Source organism: Macaca nemestrina, chromosome 5, assembly GCF_043159975.1.
Source record: "Macaca nemestrina isolate mMacNem1 chromosome 5, mMacNem.hap1, whole genome shotgun sequence".
NCBI lineage: Eukaryota > Metazoa > Chordata > Mammalia > Primates > Cercopithecidae > Macaca > Macaca nemestrina.
In genome coordinates, this window is record NC_092129.1 from 152,643,117 (window position 1) to 152,664,614 (window position 21,498).

The following is a 21,498-nucleotide window of genomic DNA, read 5'->3' on the forward strand; positions in this document are numbered from 1 at the left end:
ATCCTGGTGCACTCTGCAGCAATATATTTTTCACCCCTGCAGGAAAAAACTTTTAAGTCCTGTAAGAACCCAAACATAGATGACTTGACTCATTCCTAATTCTTAGAGAAGCCCCTGGACCTTTTCTGTTGACTGCCAGGAGGTCATCCTTCCCCATACATTTCCCTCATTAGGTCAAGCCTCCCTCATAGCTAGAATGAGCCAGTCCATAAGCTATGACTCCCTTGTGTCTGCCTTGCCTTAACAAAGACGCTGCTGCAGGGCTGCATGGGTGGTGATGTTACCCATTTTTCCTGCTTCTCCTGTTAAGGAAATATCATCAACCCCTGTGTCCCACAGTCAGGCCATCCAAGCAGCCAGGAGATTCCCTAGGTAGTTGTTTAAAGGTCTTTGCAATCTCTAGGAGTTCTGCAGCAGTAGATTCCCTGACAGTGAGAGTCTCCTGTATCAGCTGACCCCATTTTGCTACAGGTGTTAGATTTTGCTTTCCTTTGCATGAGACAGCGAGCTTGCCAATGATCCCCATGTCCCTCCACACCTGTGACTTCTGTGTCATCAGTCTTCCTCTTCATAACAATCCCAGAGATTCCAAGTTTTCATATCCCAATTGGGCTTTCTTATGAGAGCTCTGATTTTTGGTCATTTCCATGTCCTTCTCCCTAGATGAACAAATCTACATGCTAACGTTTCAATTTTTGTCTCTTGGTCTTCAATTTTGTTTGCTAAGTTGGCTGCGAGGAGAGACGTGGAGAGCTACACGTCCTTTTCTAGTTGCAATTCCTTCTCTAGACATTTAATTTTGGCTTCTGCTGCTAGCTGGACTTCATTGCCAAAAGAAGCAGCCAACCCACTGCAGCGGCTATTGGCCGCCCTTCCGTACCCCGGTGCACTATGCAGCTTTCGGTTAAAACTGCTCCAGGCCACCAGGCATTTTCAAGGCATCCCTGCACTCACACAGAAGTGCACAGGTATCGAACAGCTGTGCTGTCCAACCCCACACAGATGTGGCTGACACCCTGGGATTTCCTTACAGACGTTTCATTCTCCTTACCCATTCCTTGTTCTCCCAGCTCCTGGCTGGGGGATCACCAAATGTTCTACCATGAGCAGGTCTACACAAATCTACCCCTAAAGGTTGAGGGGAAAAGAGATCAAAGAAAGAGACTGACAAACACAGTTTCTCACAGAGAAATATTAATGGAGACTTCCAAACAGAAGTGATGTCTGAGGTGGCCACGAGATGGTGGATTCCTGCACTCCCTCTCCAAAAAATATCCTTTCTAGAGTAAGCTTTTAGGAGAAAACATGTGCAACTGGTCACATCGCAGACTTTCTTGCCGAAACCCATGACTGCTGGGGAAGTTAGATAAGCATCTTTGTGAGACGTTAGTTATGCTACAGGCATTGTTTTAAAGCCTTGATGCAGAACACCTTGGTATGGCAGGAGTCAAACACTCGTCATCTGGCCAGGTGCAGTGGCTCACACCTGTCATCTCAGCACTTTGGGAGGCCAAGGCAGGAGGATCACTTGAGGCCAGGAGTTCAAGACCAGCTTGTGCAATGAAGTGAGGCCCTCTCTCTACAAAAAAATTTTAAAAGTTAGCCAGTCGTGGTGGCATACAACTGTAGTCCCAGCTACTCAGGAGGCTGAGGCAGGAGGATTGCCTGAGTCGAGGAGTGGAAGGCTGCAATGAGCTATGATTGCACCACTGCAAGACTCCATCTAAAAAAAAAAATGGCCATCATGGTGATTTCACTTCAAGATGGTATCACTCTTACCATGCAACAGGCTGTTTTCCTATAGCCGTATTGGTAACATCCAACTCTTTGGTTTGCTGACACTGGAGAAACCCAATAAGTGGTGGAAGATGGAGCAGTTTCTACTGCTGTGAGTTGGGGTGAACCCACCAACAGACTGCTAATTCTCTGCTGAGGGCTCTGTCCCAGGTAGGAGCCCTCCATTACCTTGTGGGCTCAGAGCAACTTAGCCTCCAAAGCAACTCCCCTCTGTCTTCCAAGACCTGGAGGACCCTCTTCCCCGGACTCATGAAAAGGATACGTGCAGCTCTTCTGGGAGGGGATTTATGAGAATCTCAGGTCTTTGCCAAGAGCCTCTTGGAAGATTTGACCTTAGCAGACCAGAAAGTCTTTCCTTTGGGAATCCAGGGAACACTGTCTCTCTGCTCCCCAAGGGAGCACTCTTAGAGAGATGAGTGTCACCAGCTCCTCCACCCTGATGGGTAGTCAGGCCTGGAGCACATGGAAATGCCCTGGGAACCTCAACTTCAAGTGAATATGCCGCCCCCCCCCCGCTCCCCCTTCACACACACACAGAGCAGGTAGTTGTACCACCTCCACCTCATCCTGCTCTCGGCTCTTCACGTATCACAACCTGATCGCTGTGTACCACAGGTGTCACACACGAGCCCGCAGCATCTTGGCACCCGCCCTCCCTCCTTATCTCTCCCAAGTCAATTTTCCGGCAAACCGCAGTGTCTCAGAGATGCAGGGAACTTGCCTGGGGCAAAAAGGATTAGAAAATGCAGACACACAGATAAGAATGAGGTCTCTGGATTTTACTGTGGAGATTCTGAATGCCAGATGGAGTCCAGCATGGGGGGTTTTCTCCTGTAACTGAGAAGTTCATCTCAGAGCTACAGACACCCACCCCGAGGCACGGCACAGCTTCTCTTTGTCATGTGTGTTAAATGAGATGTGTTTATTTCTTAGCTAAACGAGCAATATAGTATTCTCTTTCCAGTGTCTGGTAAAGGCAAGAGAGGCGAGGAATGTCTTCCTCAAGATTTTCAGGATCTCAAACAAAGCTGGGAGGGGTCTCCTGGGATGAATGAAAGGAAACCAGGTCTTGGGTCCCCAGGTCTCTTCCTTCCTGAAGAATGCGGCACTCGCTTCTGGAGCTGCTCAGGGTCCGTTGTTCCTCCCGCTCATCTCCATGGCTATCGAGGATACTGGTCTCCTCCAGAACCAGTTAGGGCTCCACCTGGGCCTGTGGGGGGCTCCACGATTCCCTCCAGGGCCTGGGTCAAGGCCATGGGGGCGGTAGACAGCTGTGTTAAAGATGTTTCTCAGGGACAGGCTGTTTCTCTAGAAAAAGAAGAGTCAATAGTTTCATAATTGTATCCCTGTCTCCCAAGCCTTCACCACAGATGCCTTCTGGAATCTTCTCCCACTTCCAGCCACACTCCTTCCTAGTTCTCCTTCCTCCAGTCCTTTCTGTGGCCCCCTTTTCCTGCAGGTCACCAGCTTCCTCTGCTTTGACCTGCCATTTCTCTGTGTTACTCTCTCCTGATCTCCCTTCCTCCCTACCCACCTCTGACTTGAGACCCCTTCTATTCACAGCCGTTTCCTTGTGTTTCTGCTGCTCCCTCCCCCAGGCATTTTCTTACATATTAGGCACTCACCACACAGAAGAAGAGCCCAGCAAACAGCCCCACGGCCACCACAACCGAGACCAGCGTGATGAGGAAGATTTCCCATGGCAGCAGGGACCCCCCAGGCTTCGCCCCACTCACTGCAGTAGAGGCACTTGTGATAACTCTGTGGGAAGTTGTGTGCGTCCCAGTCAGAGTGGGTGTTCCAGAGCCTGCGGAGGTCACACTGGACCCAGAGCTGGTGGCTGTGCTGGCCCCACTGGAGGGTGTGCTGGAGTCAGAGCTGGTGACTCTGCTGGTCCCACCAGAGGTTGTGCTGGACTCAGAGCTGGTGGCTGTGCCGGCCCCACTGGAGGTTGTGCTGGACTCAGAGCTGGTGGCTGTGCTGGCCCCAGTGGAGGTTGTGCTGGAGTCAGAGCTGGTGGCTGTGCTGGCCCCAGTGGAGGTTGTGCTGGACTCAGAGCTGGTGGCTGTGCTGGTCCCACCGGAGGTTGTGCTGGACTCAGAGCTGGTGGCTGTGCCGGCACCACTGGAGGTTGTGCTGGACTCAGAGCTGGTGGCTGTGCTGGCCCCACTGGAGGTTGTGCTGGACTCAGAGCTGGTGGCTGTGCTGGCCCCAGTGGAGGTTGTGCTGGACTCAGAGCTGGTGGCTGTGCTGGCCCCACTGGAGGGTGTGCTGGAGTCAGAGCTGGTGGCTGTGCTGGCCTCCCTGGAGGTTGTGCTGGAGTCAGAGCTGGTGGCTGTGCTGGCCCCAGTGGAGGTTGTGCTGGAGTCAGAGCTGGTGGCTGTGCTGGCCCCACTGGAGGTTGTGCTGAACTCAGAGCTGGTGGCTGTGCTGGCCCCGCCGGAGGTTGTGCTGGACGCAGAGTTGGTGGCTGTGCTGGCCCCGCCGGAGGTTGTGCTGGACGCAGAGTTGGTGGCTGTGCTGGCCCCACTGGAGGTCACACTGGGCCCAGAGTTCATGACTGTGCTGATCCCACTGGAGGTCACAGTGGGTCCAGTGTTGGCAGAGGTGCTAGTCCCACTGGGATTTATTGCTGAAGAAATCATATCATGACAAATATATATTGTGTATATATGCTTTCTGCTTACTGCTTGGCTAAATTCATTACATAAATAATTTTATTTAATGCTCACTACAGCCCTATAACATAGATACTATTATTATCACCAGCTGAGATGAAGAAATTGAGGCTTAAAAATGTTGACACTGGACCGGGTGCAGTGGCTTACGCCTGTAACCCAAACGCTTTGGGAGGCCGAGGTGGGTGGATCACCGGAGGTCAGGAGTTTGAGACCAGCCTGACCAACATGGAGAAACCCCATCTCTACTAAAAATACAAAATTAGCCAGGCATTAATCCCAGCTACTTGGGAGGCTGAGGCAGGAGAATCACCTGAACCCGGGAGGCAGAGATTGTAGTGAGCCGAGATCGAGCCATTGCACTCCAGCCTGGGCAACAAGAACAAAACTCCGTCTCAAAAAAAAAAAAAAAAAAAAAATGTTGACACTGGCCCAAGTTTACACAGCTAGTGAGTGGTGGAACAGGAAACTGAACCCAGGCTACTGAATCCGCACTTGTGGAGACTAAGCTAAGTCACCCACCTACCCCCAACACCAGAGTTACATCATCTAGTTTTAGTAGTAGGTAAGCTTATTCCACATTCTGCTATCCAAGATACAATACAGATTAAAAGGATTTTAAAAGAATTATAGGACTAGGTGAAACTAGTATATATTGACCAATTTTTTTCTTAAGTAGTATTGCTTCCTTCTTGGAAAATATTTCTCAGAATAATATTCAGAAAACACTTATATCAGAATTACTTAAGGGAGTATGTTGAAAATATTCTTAAGCAAATCATTTTAGACTAAATGAATTAGAGTTTGAGATGGGGTCCAGGAGCCTGCATCTTCATCAAGAAGCCAGGTGACTATATGCATTCAAGTTCCGGGGCCCTTGATTACTATGGCCAAGGCTAGAGAATAACAAGTTATATGTAGCTCAAATACATAAGAGCTCCCAGGATTAAGGGCTGTAAACCAATGTATAAAGATAGAGGGAAGGCTTTTAACTTCTTGGAGGCTTGGCTGGAGTTAAGGTTATGTCAAATATTTGCCCTTTATTTCCCTGAAGGATGAAGACATTCAACCTCCCCAGCCTGTACGTGGGAGGCTGACGTGGAATTAGGTGTAGGGGTAGGAGAGAAATTGAGTTTGTAGAATATAGAAGAGTGACATTTTATTTTATGTTATTGTTTATTTATTTATTTGTTTTTGAGACGGAGTCTCCATCTGCCGCCCAGGCTGGAGTGCAGTGGAGCGATCTCGGCTCACTGCAACATCCGCCTCCCACGTTCAAGCGATTCTCCTGCCTCAGCCTCCTGAGTAGCTGGGATTGTAGGCATAAGCCACCCCACCAGGCTAATTTTCGTACTTTTAGTAGAGATGGGGTTTCACCACGTCGGCCAGTCTGGTCTCAAACTCCTGGCCTCAAGACATCCACCCACCTTGGCCTCCCAAAGTGCTGGGATTATGGGCATGAGCCACCAAGCCTGGCCTTGTGTTATTATTTTATTTTTTTGAGACAGAGTCTCACTCTGTTGCCCAGGCTGGAGTACAGTGGCACCATGTCAGCTCACTGCAACCTCTGCCTCCTGGGTTCAAGAGATTTTCCTGCCTCAGCCTCCTGAGTAGCTGGGACTACAGGGGCAAGCAAACATGCTCAGCTAATTTTTGTATTTTTAGTAGAGACAGGGTTTCATCATGTTGGCCAGGCTGTTCTTGAACTTCTGACCTCAATGACCTGCCTGCCTCAGCCTCCCAAAGTGCTGGAATTAAAGGCATGAGCCACCGCACCCTACCAGAAAAGTGATATTTTAAAAGCAGCCAACCCTTCTTGTTCTTAATATTTAAACCCCCAACCATATCACATAGGTTCTTACCATTTTACAGATGCAGAAATTGAGGCACAGAGAAGCAACTGACCTAAAGTACACAGTTAATAGATGGAGCCATAATTCAGACGTAGGCAACGTGAGACCAGAGACCAATTTTAACCACTGTGTCTGACTGCCTCCTGCATGACATACATTGTTAGGCTGAAGTGATGAGAGTAAAATGATGATCCTCACGCTATGGAAGAGAAGCAGAGCTAGCCCCAGCAGTGGTCATGTCTCCCCCAACTCCTCAAAGGTTCTCAGACCACCCGCTTTTAAATAAAATCACTTACCGGCTTCTAAATGCAATAGTAGACAAAATGTAAGGAGAACATTTCCTTTCTGCATCTTCATCTGTCTCTTTGTGGCTGGAAAGCAAGATGCCTGGGTCCTAGATGTACCAAGACTTTAGAGGGCAAAGAACAGAGGATTCTTGAGAAAGGGGACTTGAAGGTGAAGAGATAAAGGCTGGTGCTTCCAGGAGCATATGTCTCCTACGTTTGTGTTCCTGGGAAGAATCTTGGGCTCAGGGGTGGGCAGCTGGATGCCTGACTTCCTTAGGCTTCCTCCAGGCAATGTAGTTGCCTCTTTCTCTGTTGTGAAAGAGCTACAGGGGCCTTTATAGCTTCATATGGTCTGGGGAGGGGTGGGGCAGTTGACCTGACACTCTGTCAACTACAGGCAGGTGACAGAATGATACCAAGCCTGGGAAGGAATAGAGCGGGGGTCAAGAGGAAGGTGAGAAAGGAGAATGACATGGTCACACTAGGCAGGGTGCTGGGCTGGGTTGCAGCAGGAAGTAGAAGGGATAAGGAGATCATGGTTGTCAGAGTGGAAGGGACCCACCCTTTGAAGCAGGGATCGGGTTAGAAACCTGTTCCAGCTCAAGAATTTGTTTTCTGGTCAGGAAGTCCTGTAGGCCTGCTTTAGCATGAAAGAAGCCCTAATGAGCTGAGCCAAGAGGGTAGGACCTCACATCTCTACAGCAGACAGTAATAGGGGACCCAAAAGAGACCAGTAACTAGGAATCTGGGCTCCTGGGTCATGGGCAGAAGACAAATGGAATGTTGCTGAGTATGCAGTAGGCACTCAACAATGCACATTGAAGTAACAGGGGAAGAGAGATCTAGAAGACATAATGAAGAGAGATAATGAAAATATGTTTGGGGTCTCTGGGGCATGGGAACTGAGGGTGTGGGAGAGTACTGAATATGTCCCCTGTCAGACTCATAGCAGGAGAAGGAGGGTAGGGTCTCCTGCTGACTGTCAACCATAGGAGCTCCCCTCTGTTTTGTTTTTGTTTTCAGAGGGCTCTATAGGAGGCTTTCCACCCTGAGATTCTTCTGATGTGCCTCTGCTTCAGTTCCAAGGAAGCATCTTTCAGGAGAGTACACCCCACAGGGAGAGACACAGTGACATATCAGGAAACAAATCTGATGGGAGGAGGGAGATCAACGGTCCAAGTCCTGGAGGAGCCTTGAATTTTGTCTGGACACTTGGATATGGCCAGCAGAGAGGAAACAGCTAAATGAACGTGACTGAAGAGACCCAAATGAGCAGAGGGTTTGGGGAGGTCTGAGATGGCATCTGTGACCAGGCTGATGGGGTCCCAATATACAGTCTGTATTTTCTGTCTTAGTCCATTGGTGTTGCTATAAAGGAATCCCTGACTTTGGGTAACATAGAGAAAAGAGGTTTATTTGGCTCACGGTTCTGCAGGTTGTACGAGAAGCATGGCACCAACATCTGCGCTGGTGAGGGTTTCAAAAAACTTCCACTCATGGCCAAAGGAGAAGGGGAGCTGGTTTGCACAGATCATATAGCGAGAGAGAGGAAGCTGGAGAGAAGGAATGGAGGAGGTGACAGGATCTTTTCAACAACCAGTTCTTGTGGGAACTAAGAATGGGAACTCACTGCTTTGAGAATGGCACCGAGCTCTTCATGTGGGATCTGTTTCAACCACCCAAACTCCTCCCACCGGCTCCACCTTCAACATTGGGGATCAAATTTCAACATGAAACTTGGCAGAGTCTAACAACCGTATCCAAACTATAGCAATGACCAAAGTGAGTTGTCTGCATTTCCCCCATCAATGACGAGAAACTTCCTGGAAGACAGAGTCTCTCAGATAGTTTATTTGTAGGCGAACGAGCTTTCCTGACACGCAAGTTCTGTTAGAAGGAAGCTGGCAGAAAGGAGGTGGCTGAAGACATGAAGGAGCTCTGAATGAGTGAGCTGGAGAATCAGGAAGGGTCAGCGGTGTGCTGGGAAAGACTCAGAAGTGAGTCTGCCTAGTGGCTGTGATGGCAAGTTCCACAGGCTCAGGTATGCGGGAATGCTCAGTGACAGGTTGGGTCCTGGACTCCCAGCAATCCTTCTGAAGTGCCAGTATTCTGCAGCTGAAAAGCCAATAGCACTCTAAGAATTTTCTTCCTCCAGAATTATTTAGAAACAGAGATCCTGGATTCAAGTCCAAATTTCACCTTTTAGAGACTACTCTGAAAATTGTAGCATGCATACTTATCAGAGCCTAATGTAATTAATATCTTTACTTGATATCAACATAATACAAAGACCTCAGAACATTTTAATTCGTATTACCCATCTCCCAAGTCATACCCTAATATCATCAAGTATTTTAGTTCCATCTTGTTTTTTAACTTCATGAAAGATTATTGTTGTCTGCTCGCACACCCTCATCCTGAACACAGTCACACAGCTACATTCAGCTGCAAGAGAAACTGAGAAAGACTGTCTCTAGCTGGGTAGACGCATGCTCAGCTGACATTTGAGAGTTCTGTTGTTAAAGATGGAGAATGGGTGTTAGCAGACAATCATAAAGCCGTGACATGATCCAGCAACCCCACTGCTGAGTAGGCACCCAAAAGAAAGGAAATCAGTGTATCAAACAGCTATCCACACTCCAACGTTTGTTGCAGCACTAATTGCAATAGCTGAGATTTGAAAGTGTCTATTAATGGATGAATGAATAAAGAAAGCGTGGTACAGGCTGGGCGCAGTGGCTCACGCCTGTAATCCCAGCACTCTGGGAGGCAGAAGCGGTCAGATCATGATGTCAGGAGTTCGAGACCAGCCTGGCCAGCACGGTGAAACCCCATCTCAACTAAAAATACAAAAATTAGCCAGGCGTGGTGGCAGGCATCTGTAATCCCAGCTACTCAGGAGGCTGAGGCAGGAGAATTGCTTGAACCTGGGAGGCGGAGCTTGCAGTGAGCCAAGATTGAGCCACTGCACTCCAACCTGGGTGACAGAGCAAGACTCCGTCTCGGGGGGGAAAAAAAAAAAGAAAAGAAAAGAAAACATGGTAGGTATACATAGTGGAGCACCATTCAGCCGTAAAGAAAGAATGAGATCCAGTCATTTGCAACAACATGGCTGGCCATGGAGATCATTATGTTAAGTGAAATAAGCCTGACACAGAAAGACAAACATTGCATGTTCTCATTTATTTGTGGGATCTAAAAATAAAAAACAATTGAGCTCATGGACCTAGAGACTAGAAGGATGGTTACCAGAGGCTGGGAAGGGTAGTGGGAGGACGGGGGAGGTAGAGATGGTTAAAGGATGAATTAATTAAATGAATTAAATTAATTTAAAAAAACAAATGAATGAAAAAAAGAATGAAAAGACCTACTCTTTGATAGCACAACAGGGTAACTATAGTCAATAATAACTTAATTGTATATATTAAAATAACATAAAGAGTGTAATTGGATTTTTTTGTAACTCAAAGGATAAATGCTTGAGGGGTTGGCTACCCCATTCTCCACGATGTGCTGATTTCACACTGCATGACTGTAATCAAAACAACTCATGTGCCCTATAAACATAAATACCTACTAGGTACCACAAGCAGTAAAAATTTTAAAAATTAAAAATAAAGCCATGAAACACGTTTAAACCTACTTACCTTATATTCTGCATTTAATAATTTCAATACCTAAAGTCCTTGAGGATCTGATACTGCTGTCTAGTTTTTTGGTTTTGTTTTCTTCCTTCCTGGTTTTCACTCATGGTGTCTGTTTTCACTTATGATTTGAGAATCATGACTATAAATTTATTTTTCTTGGAATGTTCTCTGTCGAGGTCAAGGCTGCAGTGGCACTGGCGTAGCTCACTGCAGCCTCGACCTCCGGGGCTCAGGCAATCCTACGGCCTCGGCCTCCCCAAATTCTGGAATTACAGATTAAGGTATGATCTTTCATAGAGAATTTGCATGTTTTTTCCAAGCATATGGAGACATTACCATTTGAGGATTATTTTATTATTATATTTTTAATTAAAAATTTTTGTTAACATTTTGTTACTGTATATACTTATGGGGTACAATTTAATGTTTTGATACATATATATACTGTATAATTTCAGGATTATTTTAAATTAAAATATAAGATTGCGGTCTTTTGAATTACCTAGACTGCATGATTTGTGGCTACCAACCATGTAAGTAAGGTATTGTTGGTTGTTGTGGTTACAATTTATTTCTCAAGGGATACTCCCCCTACCCTCCTCTGCACCAAATTTAGAGACAGGAAATTTTGCTTGCATTTCCTTAGAGGAGGGGCAGGTTTATTTTTAGTTTACATTCTCACTGAAATTTACAGATTTACGTGATTCCTCCCCACCCCAGACCTTGGGCTGATCCAACTGAAGCTGTAATACCCGAAGCTTAAGTTCTTTGGGTTTGGCAAAAGTTGGCTTCAGTACTTCCCTTACCTCCTGGGTCCTATTCAGTCTGTAATTTTAGCATTCCGTACTTTCACGCCAATTCACTGACTCTTTCAAGGAGATTTTGAAGTCCATAACTTAGCTTTGCAGTGTATTTTCAGTCAGGGCATGTAGTCCATTATATAGCCAGAAGTTTAAGTTGTCATTGGATTGTTTTGAGAAATAAATGGTGATGTATTTACAGGCACTAGCATAGTGTTTGGCACTTAATAAGCATGCAATAATAAAGGACAAAGGGAAAATAAAAAAGACAAACACAAATACATAAATACATAGAGGCCAGGTGTATTTTGAGATTTTAATTTGTAGCACTGTCCCAGTAAATTTCTTCTAACTTATCACATAGCATTTGAAAGAGGCAAAGAAGTAGGGAGGGAGACTCTTCCCAAAGATGAAGAACTGGAGGGCACTGAGTGAGTCTAAGAGGGTTTTCTGAGCTACTCAGTTTGTACAGTTTGAAGTTACAAATCCAAATGAAGAAAGTCATGTAATTACAAATTCTCAGGGGACATCTTTTACCCCCCTCCATTGTTATAAACTGTGATAATCTTATTCTTCCTCCTACTGGTCAGGTTCCATCCTGAGGAAACGATAGAAAGCCAAAACCTAAAGAGTTCTGACTTGTGTGTTGAGAGATCAAAGAGAAATTGTTCTGAGCTTGATCATTCTGACCCCTCCTCCCAACAAGAGTTGGAACCATGGTTAAGCTTGGGGGGATATTTTCACCTAAGCTCACACTCAAATCTGATGAGGCTGCAAGTCTCCTCCAGAACCACTCCCTATTTTTCTGGCTGTCCCATTGGCCGAACCCTCTGTGCTCTTTTCTCTGGTTCTTTTCTTGATCTTGATCATGACCATCTCTATGGCCAATTCCTTGGAGACCTCAGGGAAGCTCATCCTGACCCATTTTATGGTCACTACCTTCTCCTCCATGATCCCCCTTCTTCCCCGAGATTTTATTTTCCATAGCACCTTCCATTATCCAGTCTATGTCCATACTCTCCTTTTCCTTGGTGACCTCCTCTGTGATGCATTTCATGGTTATTGCTGTAGCCTCCTCCAAGTGCGTAACGCCCACCATGATTCACTCCATAGACATCTCCATAGCTGTGGCTCAGTTCATGGCCCACTCCTTGTCCAAAGTCATGTGTTCCTGTGTGTCCCATCTCAAGTCCCCCTCCATGAATGACTACATTTCACAGGCTGTAGAATGTCCTAGAGCCCAGGACTGAGTCCAGGTATAGACCAAGGCCAAGGTTGTGGTCATGGAGGTTAATAATGCCTCTATTTGTCAGAAGTAAAGAAAGATCTTTCTAAAAGAGAAAAATATATGTATATTAGTAGTTAACTCCTTTTCTTCCTTATCATTAAAACCTTCTTTATGATTGTCAAAACTCATAAATTTCACTTTTCAATATTGTCTATTTTCTCATGAAGTCTTCCTGTGTGTGTGTGTGTATGATATTTAGGACTCTCTTTCTCTCATTTATTTATTTCTTGGAGAAAACAGCCTTCCTAATTAGTATACTTGTACCTTGGTAGGCTTCTATGCGCTCAGCTTGCAAGACAAGATAAGTCTGGGAATGGTGGCTCATGCCTGTAATCCCAGCACTTTGAGAGGCCGAGGTGGGTGGATAACTTGAGCCCAGGCATTCCAGAGACCAGCCTGGGCAACATGGTGAAACTCCCATCTCTACCAAAAAAAAAAAAAAAGACAAGGTAAATTCACATCCTGTACCTGGGAGTAGAGTCGGACAGGAATAGGGGGTGTTTTATTGTGTTAATCAACAAAGAAGGTTGCATGTCTATGAGGTCAGGTAAAAATAAATGGAAGTTCATAAGGCCAGGTATAGTGGCTCATGCCTGTAATCTTAGTATCTGGGAGGCCAAGGCGAGAGGATCTCTTGAACCCAGGAGGTAGAGGCTGCAGTGAGCCAAGATGGCACCGCTAGACTCCAGCCTGGGTGACAGGGCGAGACCCCATCCAAAAATTAAAATGAAAATTTTTTTTAAAGTTCATAAAATAGAAGCTAGAATAGTGTTTACCTTTGATGGAGTGGGTATTATCTGGGAGGGGCCACAAAAGAAACTACTCAGATGGTAGAAATATTCTATATTTTAAATTGGGTAATGGTTATACAAGTGTTTACACATTTTAAAATTAACCAAGCTGTACAAATAATATTTGTGTACTTTTATAAATTATACTTCAAAATTTTTTCATCTGTGAACAGCACTTTTTTTCTATTAATATTATTCTTTTATTTTTTTTATTTGAGATGGAGTCATGCTCTTCTACCCAGGCTGAAGTGCAGTAGCACAATCTCGGCTCACTGCAACCTCTGCCTCCCGGGTTCAAGCAATTCTCCTGCCTCAGCCTCCTGAGTAGCTGGGATTACAGGCGCACACCACCGCACCCTGCTAATTTTTGTATTTTTTGTATTTTTGGTAGAGATGGGGTTTCCCCATGTTGGTCAGGCTGGTCTTGAACTCCTGACCTCAGATGATCCACCTGCCTGAGCCTCCCAAAGTTCTGGGATTACAGGCATGAGCCACCATGCCCAGCTGTTCTTTTTATTTTTAAGTGTAATTTAACTTTTAATTTTTCCCCCAACTGTATTAAGTTGATGTGATATTGTGAAACATATATTTGAACTTCTACCCATTTCCTGGCATGCAGCTCCTAAAATCCTTAGGTACTCCAAAGTGATTTTTTTGTATGCAAATGAGTCGACTCTTGGCTTCAGGATGGTGGCTACTCACTGGAAAGACCAAGGCACCACCCCTTAACTCTTAACCTCCAGGGAGGAGAGGGAGCTGAAGGTTAAGTTGATTGCCAGTGGCCATGGTTTAATCAATTGTGTCTACATAATGAAGCCTCTGTAAAAACCCTAAAGGCCAGGGCTCAGAGAACATATGGAGGTTCCTGAAGGATGGGGTGCTGGGAAGGGCATGAAAGCTACTTGCTCCTTCTCCCTCCACGCCTCTACACCTGTATCCTTTGTAATATCTTTTGTAATAAACCAGTAAAGGTAAGTGTTTCCCTGAGTTCAATGAGCCACTCCTGCAAGTTAATTAAAACCAAAGAGGAGTAATGAGAACTCCAACTTGGTTCCAGTTGGTTAGACGTTCAAGAAGCCTGGACTTGCAGCCTATGGGAAGGAGGGGTTGGTGTTGAGGGACTGAGCCCTCAATCTGTGGCTCTGATGCTATCTCCAGGTAAGCAGTGCCAGCACTGAATCGGAGGACTTCGAGCTGTTGTCTGCTGCAGAACTGATTGCTTGCTTAGTGGTGGGGAGAACTTCCCCCTTAATTTGGTCCCAGAAGTGTTTTGTGTTGGTGGTGACATGAGAGCAGAGGAAACACAGTTTGTGTGTTTCCCACTTTCAGAGCTGGTGAATAAATATTGCATATACTTACGGTGTACAACGTGATGTTTTGATATATGTATACATTGTGAAATTATTAAATCAAGTTAATTAACACATCTATTGCCTTGCATTCTTATCATTTTTTATTGGTAAGAATTACACCTCAGTTTTTAAAGAAAAGAAAGATAAGAGAGCCTATAAAGAGTTAAAGTTTGGAGAACTATCTAAAACACACTGGGCCGGGCGGGGTGGCTCACACCTGTAATCCCAGCACTTTGGGAGGCCAAGGCGGGTAGATCACGAGGTCAGGAGTTCGAGACCAGCCTGGCCAACACGGGGAAATCCTGTCTCTACTAAAGATACAAAAAATTAGCCGGGCATGGTGGCACGTGCCTGTAATCCCAGCTACTTGGGAGGCTGAGGCAGCAGAATTGCCTGAACCCAGGAGGCAGAGGTTGCAGTGAGCTGAGATCGCACCATTGCACTCCAGTCTGGGCGACAAGGCGAGACTCTGTCTCAAAAAAAAAGGGCTGGTGCAGTGGCTCACGCCTGTAATCCCAGCACTTTGGGAGGCCAAGGTGGGCAGATCACTTAGGTCGGGAGTTCGAGACCAGCCTGACCAACGTGGAGAAACCCTATCTTTACTAAAAACACAAAATTAGCCAGGCATGATAGTTCATGCCTGTAATCCCAGCTACCTGGGAGGCTGAGGCTGAGAATTGCTTGAACCCGGGAGACAGAGAGGTTGGGGTAAGCTGAGATCACGCCATCGCACACCAGCCTGGGCAACAAGAGCAAAACTCCATCTCAAGCAGACCAGAATTAGAGCCTAGCTCTGCATGGCCTTGTCCTGTGGTCTTCAGCAAGTCACTTATGTCCCTGCCTCCAGTTTTCTAGTCTGTAAAATGGGATAATAGGAGTACACACCCTCAAAGGTGGCTGAGCAGAGCAAAGTAGAGATGATGCTCTCTAAGCACTCTGGGTCCTAGACCTCATACCTAGTAGATAGTTAATAAAATGCTATTTACTAATATTACATATTTATCTTAAACATTTAGGAGGTTGCTCATGGCTGGTGAGTCACATATTGTTCTTCCCTTAGGGAGGAATCAGAGACTCTGAAATAAGAAACTCAGGTAAGTTGATTATAAATTATGTTAACCGTTTGTGGCTTGTGTGAATTTCTCATTTATGTATTGTGCACTCTGGCTCATCCTACCAATTTACAAACCACTTACCGGAATACATAAAGCCAAAACGAGAAAATATAAATGTTCTATTTCTTAAAATAGAACAGGAAACAAACGTTTGAATAGAAGATTAAGACCAGGGTGGACAATAGAACGCAGTCTGCTGCTGGCCAGTGCCTGTCACACCTGCACCGAGAACTGCAGAGGGCTGGGCCCTCTGGAACATCAAACCCTCCCCTACTCCAGGGGCAGCGTTTCTACGGCCTCCGTTCTCCAGAAGAGCATTTCTTCGTCAACTTCTCTTAGCATTTAGTGAAGAGTTTTGAAATTTCCAGCCTATTTGAGTTGTGCTAAGAGGCACTTAGAAAAGGGAATTTGTTTTCACTTGGGTAAAATCATGAAGGCATGAGGTGGCGGGTGCCCCACTCTCACCTCTGGAAGGAGCTTATGATTTTATTTATCTTGAAAGTGAAAAACCTGTTGAGGACCTAAATGTTCATCACTTTCCAAAGATGCTTTTTCTAGTGCTACAGTTCCCAGCTATTTTAAAGACACATTTCCCATCATATTGTCAATGCTCTTCTATTCACACCCAGACACTTTCCTCTCACATGGGACCTCCTTCCTCTTCTTCTTCCTTCTTCTTCTTTTTTTTTTCTTGAGATGGAGTTTTGCTCCTGTAGCCTAGGCTGGAGTGCAGTGGCACAATCTTGGCTCACTGCAACCTCCTCCTCCTGGGTTCAAGATGTTCTCCTGCCTCAGCCTCCCGAGCAGCTGGGATTACAGGTGCCTACCACCACACCGGCTAATTTTTGTATTTTTGGTAGAGATGGGGTTTCACCATTTTGGTCAGGCTGGTCTCGAACTCCTGATCTCAAGTGATCCGCCTGCCTTGGCTTCCCAAAGTGCTGGGATTACAGGTGTGAGCCACCATTCCTGGCGGCTGCTTCTTCTTCTCCTTCTCCTTCTCCTTCTTCTCTTCTTCTTCTTCTTCTTCTTCTTCTTCTTCTTCTCCTTCTCCTTCTCCTTCTCCTTCTCCTTCTCCTTCTCCTTCTCCTTCTCCTTCTCCTTCTCCTCCTTCTCCTTCTCCTTCTCCTTCTCCTTCTCCTTCTCCTTCTCCTTCTCCTTCTCCTTCTCCTTCTCCTTCTCCTTCTCCTTCTCCTTCTCCTTCTCCTTCTCCTTCTCCTTCTTCTTCTTCTTCTTCTTCTTCTTCTTCTTCTTCTTCTTCTTCTTCTTCTTCTTCTTCTTCCTCCTTCTCCTTCTTCTCCTTCTTCCTTCTTCCTTCTTCCTTCTTCTTTCTTCTTCTTCTCCCTTCTTCTCCCTTCCCTTCTTTCTTCTTTTCTTCCTGCTATATCTATCATTTATATTTTCTGTCTTTCTCCTTCTCCCTGGTCTACATGAGACAGTAAAAATCAGACTGCAAAAGTAGCAGTCAGCCACTGTCCATCAGGAGGTGGATGCATAACAGCATAGGTGGAACCAGCTGTGCGGGGTACCGAGAGGAATATTTTACCCCAGGGCGCACTGCAGCTGTGAAGCATCACAACCTTTACTCACATCCAGTGACCTACTCACTTGCAGTGATTTAGCCAATGAAAAATTTCATTCTCTAAAATCACAGACTATTACAAATTCGCTGTTCGATTCTAAATCAGTAAGAAGGAAATATCCCAATCTTGTCTGGAAACTCTAAGTGACTTTGACACAGAGAAGTAGCCTACAATTCCAACTGGGGTACAAACAAGGCGTTTCTGAATACAACATTCCACGTTCATTTTAACTTTGTAGTTTCCAAGGAAACTGAATCCATTTCAGTTTCAAGCAGCCGGTGACCCCTTTACAAACAGCCCTGCTTTCTTTTGAGTCTTTTAAAATTCTTTCATTTAAATTTCACCAAAAATCCACACTTTCCCCCAATACTGTAATGACATATCCTTTGTTTGGTGAGAAGCTCCTCAGCTCCCCAGTATACAGCCTCCCATTTTGCAACAAACTGATAAACCTGACTTTGTGGGACTATACATTTGCTTCTGCACTCTTGGTTGATTGGACTAGGGTACAAGTGACTCTCCAGACCCCTCTCCATGCTAATAGCCTAGTGGCCCTTTTTCCATCAATTCTATTCCTCCTCGTGATCTATCTTCTCAGGAAGTCTGCCCATTTCTATGCACAGTCACTCTCCCAAGGCAAAACCTCAGTCCTACTGACAATCCAACACCAACTATGACTACGGCCAGGGAAATAAGCATGATGGCCTGGGGCTGTAAATGTCCACTCAGTTTGATCACATGTGTGGGTGTGCGGATCACGCTGTGTTAGTGCCCGTGGACACCGGGTCCGTTTCCTGGGAGGTGCTGCTAGTTGGCTCACGGGTGGATCCTGTGGTGGTCCTGATGCAGGGGGCTGAGGTGGTAGATGATGCTCCCATAGTGGATATACCCAGGTCAGAGGTGTTTGAGACTATTCCAGTCACAAGACAACTGCAGCAGAGGCCGTGGAGTCCATTCCAGGGGCCATGGTGACAGAGCTGGGGGCGGTAGGACTGGTTCCAGGGTTCACACAACACGATGCATTCATAGCAGAGATAATTAAAGGGGAGTGGGAGCGCTTAGAGCAGAGGGGGTGAATCTAACATGCCTATGGTGAGAGTAGCTCAGGAGAGGGGTGGTGGGGGAGGAGAGATGCTAGAAAGCCATTCCCCTGTGGCTGTGTCCTCACAATAGAGGTAGGTGTCATACAGAGGAGGAGGTAGAATGTGTCACCTGGCAGGATTGGTGATAGAGGAAGCAGAAAGTTTAGGAAACGTGACCGTCATGGGTACGGAAGTGGAAGATCTATTTGACTTCAGAAGCGGCCACCCAAATAGAAGAGGGCAGGCTGATAACCAAAGCAGCAGGCCCTGCTTCTCTTGTGACTGTGATCACTGGGTGTAAGGAGGGAGCTGGAGGAGGAGATGACAGAATTGGATTCACTCATGGGCATGCCAGTGGCCGTGGCTGGGACAGAGGTGACATCATCTACCACACTGTGGTGGCCAGCAAAGGTGGGGTGAGTGTTCCTGGGCAGATGTGGGAGGACCTGACCCAAGTGGAGAAGCTGCTCACAGGGACAGGAGGGGGGGGGCTCAGACAGGTGCGAGCGAGAATCAACACAGCAGAGGCGGTGGTGGCAGCTTAGGTAGCAATGGGTGTGCCTAGGTCAGAAGTGGCTAAAATAGGCACAAACAGCACCAGTCACCAGAATAGAGGTGAGTGTGCTCAGAACAAAGAGGATAGAATCAGATGCAACCAGCTTGCTGATGGCAAGTGCCAGAGAACGAACACAATTTTTTGGTCTTAGACCGGAGCAAGGCGATATGATTTGGATTTGTGTCCCTGTCCAAGTCTCATGTCAAATTGTAATCTCCAATGTTGGAAGAGGGGTGTATTAGTCAGGGTCCTCTACAGCAACAGAACTGACGGACTATATATAAAGGGGAGTTTATTAAATATTAACTCACACGATCACAAGGCCCCACAATAGGCTGTTTGCAGGCTGAGGAGCAAGGAGAGCCAGTCCGAGTTAATCTCCTTTGGTAACACCCTCACAGACACACCCAGGATCAATACTTTGTATCCTTCAATCCAATCAAGTTGACACTCAGTATTAACAATCACAAGTCCACTGCTTGTCAACTTGAACCCATGCGCATCTCCTGAGATCATACAGAATCTTCAAATAAAGACAATAATAAGGTCATAAGTACACCTAATATAATACAGCTATCCTGCATACAACCGGAAACGCACCAATCCTCAACCCATATACGTAAAGTTAACAATACTTAAATGCTGATGTGAAGTCAATAAATCTTATGCCACATAATGAAGGAGAAAGGAAATGAAATGAAGATATTTTCTTAGTACAAGTGTATACATGTACAAACGTGTTTTTAACAAAAGGAGGAGGAAATACTCATGACAGTTACAGTGCTTTTTCTGCAGCTGGTCACTTGGTCGTAGCTGGTATAGATGGCTACCTTCTTCTACAACCCATTCTGTATTCCCTTTGCCTTTAGCAAGCATCTCAGCAGGTCATGGTTTTTTCCTGGTGGAGTGACCCAAACTTTCATTCCTGAAAGGTCTGGGTCATTTGTAGTCCTGGTCATTTGTAGTCCTGCCTGGATTGGGCTGTTGTAGTTTCCCATTGACCTTAATCACACAGCATGATAATGCTAAGAGATGCCCTAAAGGATCTCAAGTATTCCATGCATACATTTCCTTACCTTCGTTGTGGAGTAGTAGACTGATTTCTTCAGAATAGTCTGCGTCAATCACGACAGCCAACACTGTAACTCCCTTCTTAGCCTATTGACATAAAGGTAGAAGGAGCCCAAAGTGTCCAGGTGACAATTTTAACTTCCAGTTTAATGGAATCGTTGTTGTGTCTCTTGGTGGCAGCATTCCTCCCTCTGGAACTAAGACCTCTAGGCCAGCAGAATGTAATGTCTCAGGAACAGGAAGCAAAAATTTTGCTAGTGGATCACTAGGGGTTATGGTGAGTGGTGCCACTTCCACTTCCACCCCTTGATTCCTGGACCCATGAATGCTGGCTATGGGAGAAACAGTACCATACATTGGACACTGATTCAGAGCATAAACAGCCTTCTAGAGAATTTTGCCCCAGCCTTGCAAAGTATTGTCACCTAGTTGACGTTTTAATTGTGACTTCAAAAGGCCATTCCACCGTTCTATCAATCCAGCTGCTTTAGGATAATGGGGAACACAGTCAGACCAGTAAATTCCATGAACATGAGCCCGCTGCCACACTTCTTTAGCTATAAAGTGAGTGCCTTGGTCAGAGGCAATGCTGTGTGGAATACCATGATGGTGGATAAGGCATTCTGTGAGTCCACAGATGGTAGTCTTGGCAGAAACATTGCATGTAGGATAGGCAAACCCATATCCGGAGTAAGTGTCTATTCCAGAGAGGACAAACCTCTGCCCTTTCCATGATAAAAGAGGTCCAGCCAGTAATCAGCTGACTGATCACCCTGAGGAATGGTGCCATATTGGGAGCTCAGTGTTGGTCTCTGCTGCTGGCAAATTGGGCATTCAGCGGTGGCGATAGCCAGGTCAGCCTTGGTGAATGGAAGTCCATGTTGCTGAGCCCATACATAACCTCCATCCCTGACACCATGGCCACTTAGTTCATGGGCCCACTGGGCGATGACAAGGTTGGCTGGGGAAAGAGACTGAATGGTATCCACAGAATGGGTCATCCTACCAACTTGGTTATTAAAATTCTCCTCTGCCGAGGTCATCCGTTGGTGAGCACTCACATGAGATACAAATATCTTCGCAGTTTTTGACCACTCAGAGAGGTCCATCCATATACCTCTTTCCCAAATTTCTTTGTCACCAATTTTCCAATCGTGCTTCTTCTAAGTCCCTGACCATCCAGTCAAATCCCCTACTGATTATGCATCAGTATATAATCACACATCTGACCATTCTCCTTCTATGCAAAGTGCAGAACCAAGTGCACTGCTTGAAGTTCTGCCCACTGAAAATATTTCCCTCCACCGCTGTCCTTCAGGGATGTCCTAGAGAGGGGCTGTAGTGCTGCAACTGTTCACTTCCGGGTGGTGCCTCCATATCGTGCAGAACCATCTGTGAACCAGGCCCTAGTCTTCTCTTCCTCTGTCAGCTGATCATAGGGAACTCCCCATGAGGTCATCGGTACAGGCTGGGGAAGAGAAAGCAGGGTGGCAGCAGTGGAGACCATGGACATTTGAGCCACTTCCTCATGTAACTTACTTGTTCCTTCAGCACCTGTTCGAGCCCAATCATGTGTATACCACTTCCATTTGATGATA

General features: G+C 46.1%; 1 protein-coding gene across 1 annotated transcript; it reads right to left on the minus strand.

Moving 5' to 3' along the window:
- Window positions 1-2,913: 2,913 nt before the first annotated feature.
- LOC105498642 (mucin 21, cell surface associated) lies at window positions 2,914-6,710 on the minus strand. Its single transcript, XM_071096089.1, has 3 exons — window positions 6,625-6,710; window positions 3,423-4,429; window positions 2,914-3,105 (listed from the first exon to the last, which is right to left on the minus strand). Exons 1-3 carry the CDS (start codon window positions 6,683-6,685, stop codon window positions 2,923-2,925), a joined length of 1,251 nt encoding a protein of 416 aa, XP_070952190.1. The 5' UTR covers window positions 6,686-6,710; the 3' UTR covers window positions 2,914-2,922.
- Between the last annotated feature and the right edge of the window lie 14,788 nt (window positions 6,711-21,498).

Coding starts and splice junctions, on each gene's coding strand:
- LOC105498642 (XM_071096089.1), bottom strand. CDS start 6,685: ATGAAGATGCAGAAAGGAAATGTTCTCCTTACATTTTGTCTACTATTG. Junction 4,430..6,624: donor ACTATTGCATTTAGAAGCCG/GTAAGTGATTTT, acceptor TGATTTCTTCAG/CAATAAATCCCAGTGGGACT. Junction 3,106..3,422: donor CTGGGCTCTTCTTCTGTGTG/GTGAGTGCCTAA, acceptor TTCTTTTTCTAG/AGAAACAGCCTGTCCCTGAG.